This window comes from Seriola lalandi, unplaced genomic scaffold, assembly GCF_002814215.2.
Source record: "Seriola lalandi dorsalis isolate HSWRI2012SDOR001 ecotype SW California unplaced genomic scaffold, Sedor1 jcf7180002054585, whole genome shotgun sequence".
NCBI classification, from domain to species: Eukaryota; Metazoa; Chordata; class Actinopteri; order Carangiformes; family Carangidae; genus Seriola; species Seriola lalandi.
In genome coordinates this window covers 3,645,600-3,659,817 of record NW_019525138.1, presented here as the reverse complement: position 1 = coordinate 3,659,817, position 14,218 = coordinate 3,645,600, and the positions used below count along the sequence as shown (strand labels likewise).

Here is a 14,218-nt window from a genome sequence, read left to right as displayed (position 1 = left end):
TTCAACACCGATATAAAGAATAACGTCCAATGCAGATTAAAGCGCATGACTGCAACACTCTTCCACTCGGAACCTGCCTGCACTCTTCCCCTCTTTACATTACATAACCATACACCCCACATCACTGTCAGACAGCGTCACAGTGACGCTCACAAACACTGCTGCCGCCCAAAGATCAGTAACAAGGCACAAAGCAAAGCCTGGAGCTCGAGGAGGCACAGTATTCGGCAGGGGACAGAAGCACAAAGCCAACCATGTAGCTCAGAACAGAGACAATAGAGGTGAAAGCAGTGTGACTAATCAGAGAGGGAAAAATCACTGGTTTGAAACAATCACACTGGAGAAATCCTGCCTTAGCGGCGCATTTGGATTTCAATATGTTTCTTTCCACATGAGCACAGAGCCTAGAGGCTTGGTTTCACCTCAAATGACCTCAAACACGCACAAAAAAAAAAAAAAAGGCAACAGAGCGGCTCAATCCGCCCGATCGGCACTGAGCTTTGCACATGACACCGGAGCATCTCTTCATAGCGTGAAAGAGGGAAGATGAAGAAGAAGAACATTTCTGCCAGCCCATCCACTGCTGCACTTTATCTTCCCCACAACAGATGCCCCGCCTCTCACCTGCAGCGCTCTTGCCTCCGACAACAGCTGTCTGCTCATGAGCTGGAGAACACACAACCAACAGGTGATAACTCTGATAAGACAGAACGCAAGCTCACAACCCGATGGGATCTTACCAAAACACTGGAGGCGGTCATTGTAAAAAACTGTATTTATGCCCGAGAAGAAAAACCGCTGGAAAACTACTACTGTTGACCGAAATTTGTTCACTGGTTGGAGAAATGAAAAAGGCTCTGCAGGGAACAGAAACGTGAACAGATTGTACTTGTGTGACTGTGGGGATAAAGTGTTCAGTTGCATTACTCACAGCCCCCCACACATTGGACGAAAAATCCCTCCTTGGAGAACAAATAGTTTTGGCTTCGCATGTGCACTACCCATAGCCTCGTGTATTGCGGAGGTTGGACTTGAAAATATGACAATATTTACGGAGGGATTTACGGGCTCCAATGACTTGAGGACGCTCCCTGCTGACAGTCAAGCAAGGCAAAGACTAATACAGCAAATCCTGTCATCTCGAGGCTGATACTGTTCACCTGTTACAATGCAGCAGAGACAGCTCCTGTCAATAACAAATTACACAACGATGAAGGAAAGGGATTTAGATGGTTTCTGACATGAACTGAATGTCCTACAGGAACATGAAATCACTACCACCCAGAGAACAAGCTGAGCCTGAAGGAGAAGCTCTAACATTAGAATCTACCTCCCAACCCTCTCCTCAAAATTAAGTTCATATGCAGCTAATGTGCACTGGCACAAATGTTTCGTAAGAAATTTCATGCCACAAGGATTTATGTTTTTCCAACAGCACAATGAGGACACTCTTTTTTTTTCCTCAACTAATGTTTCTTTCTTTTTTTTTTTTGCAAATGTCTGAAAACTGGGAAAAATGTCCAGCAAAGTTTCCAGAGCCCAAGGAGACATCTTCCAACAGTTCAAACATCTAAGATTTGAATTTAATTTAAAAACCTGGAACTAGCAAGTAATGATAAAACAATCAATTGCTTATCAATCAGTGATCAATGCTGCTTTATGGCATTGTTGGATTTGTAGGACTTTTGTACTGATCGGATTAGTGTTTTTTTTTCTTTGCAACGCTTTAGGCAAAAACATATATTTCCATCTTTATTTATACATGTTTTTTCCACATTGAATTTCCAGAAAATCTACTATACTGTATATCTCTATCGCAGATTAAACTTAAATTCACCTTAATAGATAGTTTAATCAATGTCAACAACACGTGATAACATCTGGCCTTGGAACGCGTAATGGAGGGTGTGTTTGGATAGAAAAGACTTGGACGCAGATGAGTGGCAAAAAAATGGCTGAATGTGTGTACAGACAGATAAATCCATACACAATACAAAGAAATCTCTAAACCCAATCAATTGACCATCTGATCCCTCTATAATCCACTCGCACCATCAAACAATCTCGAGCCGGCCTCGCCCTGACACTCCAGCTTCATTCAACACACTGAGCTTGCAGCACTGTTGGGATTACGACGCTTGGCTGAATACACTCCTGAACAAACATACAGATGGTGTTTGTTCAGCAACCACAACAATCTGAGGAGAAACAGTTTACCCACATTGTCAGCGGGGTAACAAACTTCATCTGTGTGCAGCATCTATAAAACCTCGCCCAACTGAATCCAGAGGGATATTTTTACTTGACGTTTCAATCCGCAGCCACTGGTGAATTCCCTTCGTAATTTGCATGTTCTGATGTGAAACTGCGAATCGTTACAGAGCCAGATAGAGTGCCAGCCACTCTACAGTACACTATGAGTGCTGACAAACACACACACACACACACACACACACACACACACACACACACAGTCGTGAGACACTGCCCACACACACTCACATTCGCCAGTGTGAGTCATCCAAAAATTACATTCAGCATCTCTTGTTCCAGCAGCAGGGCAGAGAGGTTAAGGCTTTGGTCCTCTGCTGTTGAGTTTGACTTATTTTATTCTGCCAGATAATAATCTAACAAACAAAGAAAAACAAACAACATACGGAGCTGCTGGAAAGAAATATCACCGTTTTGTCCAGGGAGGGGGTCATCAAGCTGTGTCCGTAAACCTTTTGTAGAAACACGTGGGAATCATTTAACCACATCCTTCCAGCAATCATCTGTTCCAGCTGTTGGGGAGAATTATTCAAAATGTAAAATCTCGGATCTCTGTAAACGCTCGCGTTTTAGCTTTGGGCCATTTTCAACCACAACCCGTGACTCACAACTGATTAAGACTGAGACATAAACAAAACACTTGTTCGGATTCCTTGGTTCAAGATCAATATTCCAGTATATTGGCTACAGAATTTCCGCCTAACAGACTTTTTGTTTAACAGAACTCCTACAAATTTCATCCAGTCTTCGCCAGATTTGGTTAATAAAATATTTCACAGCGCACAAAAGAAATGTACTATTTTTTAGACCCATATGCTAAAACCTTTCGGTAAATGGCTGCTAAAGTCATCCGGGAGTGGATTAGCGTACTTGAACTGCAATAATAATAATAATAATAATAAAAGAGTAGTCGTGTGGTTGTGACGGTATTTTGTCTGTAGGAGGCGCTAGAGCAAGGTTGTAATTTAAAATGGCCATAACGGATGTAGCCTCTGTGACGGCACACACAAGAGAAGAGCAGTTCTGAAGCTCAGAGTGAGCTGCTCTGCCATCGCCGTCCTGGCAGCGTCTGACTCAGCCTATAACTCACAGCTAATCTAAAAATGGTGAAAGAGGAGGGGGGTGGGGGTGGGGGGTGGAGCCGAGACTTGGGTGCATTCTGGTCTGTGGCAAGCATACGCTCACCCACCTGTCACTCAGAGCAACACAGCCTTAATTCTCCATAACTTTAAGTCTTAAAATGTAAACAGGTGAGTTATATAAACACTTGGAGAGAGAAAATTAGCTTTAAAGACCAAATCTGTTTTTTTGTTCCAGGCTGTAAACATGTTTATTTCTGCATCTTAGCATGGGAGTCTATGGGGCTTGACTCACTGTTGGAGCCAGACTCTAGTGGTCATTAGAGGAACTGCAGTTTTTAGCACTCCTGTGTTGGCTTCATTTTTCAGCTCCGGAGGTTTTCCGCTTTCTAATGACAGAATTTATGTATATAGATGTCCGAAACTCGTGTCCAATTTGCAAACATTTTCTAGCATTAAAGTCAAATATGGATGGAGCAGCCTTGCCGTGGGTATGCGCTCTCTTTACTGTGATGTTATGTTCTGCGATTGATGTTCCTGATCCCCACCTTTACGCTGCATGATTTATTCTGACATTTGCCATCTCCGCCTTCTCTCCTCCGTGGAGAAACAGTCTTGAGTGTTATCTAATGGGAGTTGGCACCTCTGGGCCTCTTCATCATCCACGCTTTTAATGAATTAATAAAGACCTGTTAGTTCCTCTAAACACAGTCACACACAAAGCTCAACACCCTCATTGGATCACTTCAAAAAACACCCTCAGGTGTCCACTGCTGCAGCACCGATCACCACACCGGCGAGCGTCAGTCTCCTACGATCAGTGGGTCAAACTGGCGATAGTGCTCTGCTTCTCCTCACTCCTGCTGACTCCGTAATGATGCAGCCTGCTGATGACAGGAACAAACCCCACTGCTGTATTTCTGCATGATGGCACTTTCATGCTCAACCCTTTGGCAGAGAGTTCTCTCGCCAAGACGGGCACCTTCTCTTCTCCTTGCCTCCAAATAGGGTTTTTCATTGAATCTGCAAATAATGGTCATGTTTCTTTTTCTTTTTTTACTGATTAATCAGTCATTTATTTTTTCTATTAAATATAAAGTTTTAATATAAATACAGTTCCCAGAGAAGGTAGGGCCAGAAATGTTAAGCAATTAATCACTTATGATGACTAAATTTCCTGTCAATCAACTGCATCTAAATCCATCACAGAACAGCACCCTTGGCCATTAGTGCCGTCTGTCTTCCTATCATCTCTCATCATCTTCCTCCCTCTCCTCTCCAAGGTTTTCTCTACAGCTCCAGCTTCTCTACATCAGGTACCTACTCCTTGTGTGCCATTGATCCCTCATTAGCGCCTTTCAAAAAGAAAGAGAGAGAGAGAGAGAGAGAGAGAGAGAGAGAGAGAGAGAGAGAGAGAGAGAGAGAGTGTGTGTCTTTTCATGCAGCTTCAGGTCAACACTTGGCCACGATCCGAACTGACTCCTATCATTTCCTTGATAGCCTAAATTCTCATGTCATTTTACACCATCTTGTCTCTGTCGCCCAGGGAACCATGAACTCTCCCCGACCTGACCTCAAAAATCCATCTTTGGCTCAGTAAGCACACATGCCCGTCCCCTCCTGTGTCGCCAACCAACACCTCTCCTTTACGAAGCAGCTTTTAGGCGCTCTCCGTCTCTAAGTGTTTTTGTTTGTGGAGGCTCGTGGAACAGTGACAGGTTTCTTCACATAAAAGAAAACCCTTGTCGTGCTCCCGTTGCTGAAATCTACCTCGCCTGGAGAGCTGCCCTGAGTGCGGTGAAACTGAGGAGTAACACCTCTCCACCACCACCACCACCACCACCACCACCATCACTGCCACTGCTGAAGAGGAGCTTTGTTGTGGAAACAATGGATGACCTGAGCGTTTGTCACCTTTTGCCTCTCAGCTTTCAGCGAGTGCAGGGTGGTCCATTCAGATTTCCCAAGAATCTCTCTGACGTTAAGCAACTGGTGTTTACGTTCTATTTTCCACTTCTTAGAGAAAACCTTCCTCTGACCCTAGACACTTAACTGTGCTCTTGAACTTGCCCTAACATCTCAGATTGGTATTCCAATTCTGTTGCCAACCTTAACGTTTTTGCAGCTGCACCGGCTGGACAGGAAAGCTACAGCTCACGTTCACAAATGCAGCCATTTTGATCTTAGTTATACATCAATCCATCAACAACAGAGACAGCAAAGGAAATCTACATGAAGTCATTGCTTACAATCAAAAGACCCAAAATGAACATTGTTGGGTCCAGGGAGAACAAATCAAGCAGGTCATGTCTGTTCCAGCAGGACATCGCTCTGCTAGCAACAGCTTCTTCTCTGTAGTGTGTTGAACAACTTCAACTGAACTGCCCAGAGGGCAAACTGTCAGGTTGGAGGTTTGGTCGCAGCAGGTGAAGTGTATCTTATATGACCCGCTCTCATCACAATTGCTAATAAAGCATTTTAACCAGGGGTAGAGTGGAGGCTGAACCCTTCAGAGGTGCACCCACTGCTGCTGTGAGGAACTGCCGTGTCCACACACAGAGGCAATTAATCGATCACAGTCGCGTTACATGTGCTACCTCCTCATTCCTTATTGCTGTAACATGAATTATGGTTTGTCAAAGTGAAAGAGATTTGAAGGAATCACTTCCGGCGCTTATAATATGTAACCTTATAGAGGCGAAATCATTAATCGATTCACCTTTGATGAAAAGAACCAGCTGCCTTTCACGTCATGTCTGTATGTCTCACACTGATCAGAGTTGTCCTGCATCGTGACGAGAAGCACCGCGCTTTTCTTCGCCTCTCATGGAAACATGAAGATCATTTCTTCATCATCATCATCAAATCACTTCACATCATAAAAAGGAACAGGCGGTCGTGTTACCAAAGTGACAGGGTAACACCAGTCGGGGTCAACTGAGTCAAAGTTATCCGCTGTCTGTCCTCTATCCCCGTCCTCTAATCACACATCCACCGGTGCAGCAGGTGTCCCTCCGCGGCAGGAGGTCGCGCGGTAAACAAAGTACCAAACAACCCTTCTTACCTTATACACATTCTCCGTTATACGGTGCACCTCGTCGGTCCGGGACATCCTTGTTGGAGCGTCAGTCAGAACCATAGACTAAGATTTTTTTCCTTTGAGGATGAGGCTGAGATGATTTTCCAAACAGTGGCGGGAGATATTTAAAAAGAAAAAAAACAAAACAGCTGTTCGCGGGGAATCGTGACCGTGCCGGCGACTGTGAGAGACGAGCTCGTCTGGACGTGGGTTCCCTGCTTTTATAGGAAAGTCCTTCGCTGCGCCCACACCGGCTCCCCACGCAGCCAGTCAGTCAGTCGCTGCCTCTCGGTTGGAGAGCAGAGGCGGACTCACTTGAAGAGGGGCGGTGCTGCATTCAAGGACGGTGGGAAATGGGGCAGTTACGACCCGAGCTGCAACTTCACATCCTGGCGAAAGGATAGACCGAGTTCTGTTAGAAAGAGCCTATTAAAACCTTTGTACAATGAACAAAACAATGTTTAGTCTGTCTTCACCAGAGCTCTGATACAGCATTCTTCATGTAGGCCAAAGTTCAATTATTTGCCGCTAACATGGCCAGATTAACCTCCTGAAGGGACCCGGGCCAAAAACGAATTGCTGGGCCCCTATTAACCCACCACCCCCCACAAATATGCCGGGGGGGTGGGGGGGCGGATTAGGATTTATGTTAGGATACCACCTGGACCCAGGTATGCTCTGTTATTTGAACACATTTTGATTTAGCAATTTGCAACATACTTTATTCCAATAATAATAAAATATGTAAGCTAATATAATATGTTATAATAATGAAGGCTTTGAAAGTGGAATTTGACACAGGGGCCTTCTTCAAGACAGAGCCTCATAGAGCAGGACCCAATTTAAGTTCCCCATCGTGTCAGTGGATATTCTGCCTCAGTGGCGCATACTCCCACACAAACATTTAATCTCACCAGAAGTACGAGAAGAATGGGGCTTGGGGAGGACTTGGATCTCTGGGGCCCTGTGGCAGATGCTCGCTTGTCTTGGTTGATAATCCATCTTTGGTCATAGAGAGCCAAGAGTCTGCAGGTGTTCTTTCCAACCCAGCACCTCAGCAGCTGGCTTAACTGATGAGTTCTTCCCTTGAGTGAGCATTGATTATTATAATACATTCTACTGACTTTAGATGATTAATAGAATTTTTAATTGGACAAAACTTTACAGGCTATGTTTGAAAAATACACCTCCTGCACATAGCATTTACGACATTTCTGTACATTTTTGGTACAACATTTTGGTACAACAGCCCTCATCAGGTAGGCATCTACATGTCATAAATGAATAAATAAATAAATAAATATTGAGTCAGACAGTGAACATTTCCATAAGGTGGGGAACTTTACTTCTATTATCAACCATCACTAATATATTTTCTAATATAATTTCATTAAAATATAAAGTAAGCATTGTCTTCTACCACTGTTCTTTCTGCCGATTATTATTATTATTATCATTTAACCCTAACTAAACCAAACCAAAAGCAACGGAAGATGTGCGTTACAGTGAGTCCTTGAACGCAGCATAGCATTTAAACAAACCCCGCCTCCTCCGCTGTGTCACACGCTGCCCACGCCGCCGCCTCTGCTACGACCATTCAGAAGACCTGACTCCATACAGAAACTGGAGCAGTCTCTGCCCATTTATGCAATATAATTCTATCACTGTAATATTTCTGTTATATGACTCTGGTATTTCTATAGCAGTGTGTCTGTTCTATGTGACAGTAGCGCTAGGCTGTATAATATTTATATTTTTAACTAATATAAAGCCTGTAGCTGAGATATTAACCTATAGGCATTTTATTTGATAATGCATTATGTATTAAACCCAAAGATAAGAGTTTATGTGTTGTTCATTTATTTGTTTACCCTGCTCTATTTTTGTGTGGCTCCTCTGTTTTCGGCTGAGTGGGCTCCGGCTGGTATGAGTGGGATGGAGCCACATTTTTCTTGGATTTCAAAGTCTTGCATGGTGGGTTGGGGAATCCCACACATCTTAGCACATCACGATGTGAAGGACTTTGAATGGGGATTCATGAGAAAGTAGATAAAGCAGATAGATGACAGAGGAGCAGTGCGAGAGAGGACAGTCACGCCTTTTCTATTCTGCAGCACATTTTTGTTTTAGGGAGATAAAATAGATGGGATATTTTAGGGCTGCTGGTCGTCATGATAATAAAGTGGAACCTCAGCTTGCTACCAGAACAGACTGATTTTGTTTTGATTGTGGCATCTGATTAAAGCAGACCCCGAGTCCAAACCGCTGAAAATCAATCAGCCATGTTTGTTCTTTGGCAGAGCAGCAACATTCCCAGTGTCAGGAAGCCCAATCGATTTACTTCTCTGTGAGTATTCAATCAACACACTTATTGAATGTAGATTTCCTTTATGTTTGCTGACTGCCACTCCAGCTTCAGTTGTAATTATACACACGCTTACACTTAATAAGCAGGTCTGTAGACTTCAGACTCAAGTCTCATGTTTTGACCTGGTAAAATCCAGCTACAGCTACACACCTCCTTTATATAATTCTTATGTTTGTCCGTTAAAAGGATTTGGTCTGTTATTTAATAAATACAGTTAACACAGGTTTAAAAGGGAAATGATCAAGTCCTGTCATTTTAATGGTCAGCAATCAGAGACCTGAAAGACTTTCAACTGACTGGCAACCTGGAGACTTGTGACTTGACCTCAACTTGCACCCAAGGAACTTGAGGCTTGGACTTCTCTCAAATGACTTGAGACTTGCCTCAAAATTTAAACTTGAAATCAACGTTTTCATGACAAACTAATCTTTATCTCGCCCGCACGCAAAGCCGGAGCCTGGAGACTCGGAAAGAAGCCGGACATGAGTCAAAAAAAAAAACTAAGAATTGAGACTCGATCTTCCTTCAGACGTGACTCTCTAAAGGCTTGACTTGAGACATGACACACATAGATAGCGAGCACTTGGAGACTTGAATGACTCGACACGGACCGGGACTTGAGACTTGTTTTGACGAGACTTAAAAGAATTTAAAAGCCTCAACATTTGATTGAACTCAATATGAGTGTTCTCACTACTTCCAGCTTGCATTCCAGCAGACTTCATTTGTAGACTGTTATGTGACAGATTATTTGTCGGCTTACTTAGAGACTTCAAGGAGAACCAGGCTGGTTGTTCCCCCCCCCCGTTTCCAGTCTCTATGATAATCCAAATTAACGAGCTTCTGGCTGTAGCTTCATATTTGTTGTACACACATAAGAATGGTTTCAATTCCCATCTCATTCTCAACAAGAAAATGAAGTGTATTTACCAAAATGTGCAACTATTCCTTTAGATTACTTGAACCTGAATCCCTAAAGACATGATCTGATCTTTTTATCATTATTGTTATTTTTGGGGCGTTTTAAGTCTTTATTAGAAAGTCCACAACAGAGACATGACAGGAAATGAGGAAGAGACGGGGATTGGAATGCAACAAGGGTCCCCAGTTGGACTCAAGCCGGGACATCGCAAGATCCAGTACCTTAACCCCTAGACTACCAGGGTCCCTCTGACTTGACACTTCAAAGCAAAACCATTACAATATCAAGTGACCTCAGGGACAGGGGTCTCTGTCTCTTGACTTGGATTTATCCTTTAGATTTGAACACACCACGAGACCTCAGCCTTGGCGTGTGAACGTGTCTTAAAGCGGCGTGAAAGTCGAACTGGACCTGCCCCTGAAGAACTTAAATAAGTTGTGCCTGTGTGTATATTCAGTTCACAGTGGAGGTGTAGCGAGGTAGGCAAGACCGAGGTGGGAAGGACACACACAAACACACGCACACGCACACCTACGTACCTTAAGCAACCATTCAGCAGCATCTGATCTCCCCCCCCTTCATGTGCATCCTACTCACTGTCGTCCTCTAAGGCTTTTTTTTCTCTCCGCTTCAGATCCACGTCCGTGATTCATCAGCGCGGCGCTCTGACACGCAGGCTCCTCTCTGCGCGGCGCCCACTCCCACACGCCACCAACGTGCCTGTAGTGCACAGTCTAGCTGCGGAATGGAACCGGTCCATTCAAAAAAAAAAAAAAAAAACGTGAAGTGGATTTCTTCCAACTCCACAAAGACGATTCAGGCTTCTTTTCAGTCTCACAAAAGGCCTGAGCGGTGGAACGTCAAACACAGATGTAAAACACACAATGTCTTCCTTCTATTCTGCAAAGGTCCAGCTGCTGTTTTTTGTCCTGTAGAAAGAGATGCATAAGCTTTCATTCTTAGATCGCCCTTATAACAATAGCGAAGAGGGAAAACAAGGTCACATGAGTCATAAATGCTTTTCCAAATTCAACCTTCTGTTTTCATATTTGACTAAAAATAAATGACCAAAAGTATTTGGACCCCGGTTTCACCCACGTGTGACAATCTGTTGCCTCCACTTTTCTGGTTTCAGTCTTTGAACCAGACGTTGAACCAGGCTGCAGGGATTTGCTCCCATTCAGACACAAGAGCATTAGTGAAGTCCAACAATGATGTTGGGTGATGAGGCCTGACCCACAGTCTGTGTTCCAGTTTATCCCAAAGGTGCTGGATGGGGTTGTAGTCAGGGCTTTGTGCAGGACCAGTCAGGGGGAAAACCATTCAACACGACCCTGTGCAGAGGACCAGATCCTGTTCACAGGGCCATGCTGAAATAAGAAACCTCCTGCCACAGGAACACCATCGTTCAAAATATCATCGCATGCTGCAGCAGAAACTGTATATTTCCCTTCAAACATGAAAAACTGCCACAGAACAAACTGATGTGGAAAAGGTGTGTCCATATACTTTTGGCCGTAGAGAGTTTGCACCCACAATAGCTTCTTCAAAAGACAATTTGTCGTCTGCTGCCACCTTGTGTTCAATCCTGCAACAATAACCTTTTAGTTTGTGACCTGCAGTGAGACAATGGAGGGTATGACAATAAAAAAAAACTGTTTATTGTAAAAAGGATGAGCAGAGAGAAGAACAATTTCCAAAGCAATTTTTTTTAAGACGAGGAGCTGGATGCGGTTCTGATGCAGTGACGTCTGCAGCCTGACAGTATTAGTCATCAGTGTTTTCTCTCTGCGAGATTAACTGATTCACAGATTAGTTCGATGGATCTTCAAAGATACACAAGCTTAGGCTTCTGAATGTAGGCCATCTTTCCTGCTGCAGCGTAACACGGATCTATACAAGCGAATCTGAGCGTGATATGCACAGTAAAATAATTACAGGCCCCTGCGCTGATAATACTCTGTGGGTAAAGATCCAGGTTATGTCAAATTATTACCTTGAAGAGATTAACAACTGTTGTCTGGGCTGCAGAGGTAAACCCACAGACGATATGATTAGCCCTTTCTCCATTGACACTCAGCTAATCCACAAGGGGAGCACAAAATTAGATTAGTTAAGCTGCTTGAAAAGGGGTCAGACTCGGAGAATATTCTGTGAAACAGATGCTTATGCAAATATTTCAGCGCTTTAGAAAAACTTTTGAGGGTGGGTCACATAACTCGTGCGAGGGCAGAGCTCTCCAGCTGGGCCGCTCAGGCGGACGAGGTCGGTGCTGTGGGAACATAACGCCGGACCTTACAGAGCACATCATGTTTTCATCCTTCCGGCTCTTAAAGGGTCAGTTCACCCAAATGACAAGAAAAACATCAACCAAAGATCTGTCTGCCTCTCCAAGCTTCTTCCGTTCAGTCAGATTTTAAAGGTCTTACAATGTTCTCAGAGGATTTCTTCAGTAAAAAGTAGTCCCAATGAAAAATGTTGACGTGTGCACTGTTTGTGGATTATTTCGATTAACAGGGACATTGTTTCTGGAAAGAGACGTCGCTGGAATGATTTTTAAAATGTAATTTTCAAATTTTCAAAACAAACCTTTTTTCTCATTTGGGAGAACTGACCGTTTATAGAGTATAAGTTGCAAACCCGACCCAGAGAGACCATTTGATGAATTCAAATGAGTAGCACATACATGCATTATAGTCAATGTATGTAAAATGATTAGGTGGTAAATACAGAGAAAGAGCAATAATCAAACAAAGGTTAGGCACAGTTATCTAATCTCACAGGTCTTCATGGTTCAGCTCAGCAGTTCTCCAGGCTGCTCCAGTCCTGACCGTCTTCACGTGTCAGCACACCAGGACAAACAGTGACCGGACGAGACGGAGGAAGCTCGGTATCTGCTGTCACTTCATCACAGACCTCGGAAGCAGAGAGGTCTCCAGCCAAAATGTTTGTGTGTTTTTTCGGTTTAATGTAGGTGAGTGTTGTAGAGAAGGAGCGACCGGCGGCGAGCAGGTGGGCTGAGGGAGGTCAGTCACTTTCCTACGCAGCGAGCAGCTCGCGCTCTGCTTTCTTTCTGGGACGTTCCCTCTCTGAAACAAAAACAGAGTCCGGCTTACAACGGGTGGCAGCGTGGAGAACCAGCTCCTTACAGCGACCTTACAACACCCAAACTCATTCTTCTGCGCGTTAACGTGAGGCTGGAACTGTGAAGTGAAGTTTGGCTATATCATATACTCCATCACCTTCATCCCCTCTAATCATGTCACACACACACACACACACACGAGCTTGTGCTGAAGGATTACCGGAGTTATGTAGAAACAGAGCTCGGGCAAAAAGCAGCGAGCTGCTGTGATAAACAGTGATCAGAGCAGAGTCTTAACGACATGCTCCTTCAGCTGTTCGTCTCACAGACTCACAGCTGTGTGGCTCCATCTTTCCTCACACACCAAAACTGACCTGAGAAAAACTAACGTTACACATGCACACTTCCTCCACGGCGCTGTGTGGGATGAGGCCGAGCTGATACTCGTCTTAATAAAAGGTCAGTATTGGGGCTGATATTGAACTGTTAAGGAACGGGGTTTTTGATTCCTGAAAAAAGTTTTCATCTACTTTGCTTCCATCTACATCAAGAGTAACACTCTAAAACTGCTGCTTCACAAGAGTCAGATATGTGCATTTCATGCAAGGGGAGGATCGTGGTGAGACTTGATGAGGTATTTCCTAATGACCCACAACCAGCTAAAGGTAACAACAACTGAACTCGTGCACGTCAACCATGAATAGTCATGAAATACATCATTTATTTCAAATGTCTGTTCATGTCAGCTGCTAAAACATCAGGTGACAACCAGGATCATTAAAATTGAAAATGCTCAAAGGCAGGTATTTGGTACAATGACAGCAGCGCAGTGAGATCACTGATTATAAAGCTGGAATAAGATGTGGACCACACGGAGAGGCTGCTCGGCGTCTCGTCAAAACCAAAGTGAGAGGGAAACTGTGTGTGAGAGAACAAACCTGCTTCCTCCTCCGTGGCCTCTGGGACCTCCGGCAGCTCGTCCGAGGGAACCTCAGGAAGCTGGACGTCTCCCTGAGAGACAGAGCATCAGACAGGTGAGACGCGTGACGAGACTGCTGCTCCTCTGAGTCTCTGACGTCATGTTAGCTTCACTTTCAAACGCATTTGTGCTTTAATAAATCTGAAGTTTAGAGTCAAACCTAAACCTAAACACACACACACACACACACACACACATATACACACACAGTGATGAGACTGACCTGAGTAATGGCCTCCAGCTCAGCCAGAACAGCGTCTTCATCCTCTTGTGATAAAGAGCCGGCCAGCATCTCGTCTATTTGCTGCAGAAAAGACAAAAGTTACCAAGAGAAAGAACAGACTTCGCCTCCTCTGCTGAGTGTCTGCGTGTCACATCCCAAAGTCTCCGTCATTTCAGAGACAATTTGCAGCATGAAAATGATTAAAAAAGCAA

The 14,218-nt window shown here is 44.1% G+C and overlaps 1 protein-coding gene and 1 long non-coding RNA gene across 8 annotated transcripts in view; both read right to left on the bottom strand.

Moving 5' to 3' along the window:
- Positions 1-6,726, bottom strand: part of baiap2b (BAR/IMD domain containing adaptor protein 2b) — an 81,301-nt gene extending 74,575 nt beyond the window's left edge. For 5 of the 7 annotated variants that reach the window (XR_015437986.1, XM_087177300.1, XM_087177299.1 and 2 more), the window contains exon 1: positions 6,415-6,725. Coding sequence is in view for 6 of the 7 variants with exons in the window: in XM_087177300.1 (XP_087033426.1) it covers positions 6,415-6,489 (75 nt within the window). In the remaining variant the exon portion in view is untranslated. Of the gene's footprint in view, positions 1-6,414 lie in introns of all 7 variants that reach the window. The other 2 variants (XM_023418949.2, XM_087177297.1) reach the window with 1 other exon arrangement.
- Positions 6,727-11,358: 4,632 nt separating this feature from the next.
- Positions 11,359-14,130, bottom strand: LOC111664276 (uncharacterized). The gene is made up of 3 exons (XR_002761431.2): positions 14,007-14,130; positions 13,743-13,815; positions 11,359-12,808 (listed from the first exon to the last, which is right to left on the bottom strand). It is a non-coding gene; the product is annotated as an uncharacterized LOC111664276 (long non-coding RNA).
- Between the last annotated feature and the right edge of the window lie 88 nt (positions 14,131-14,218).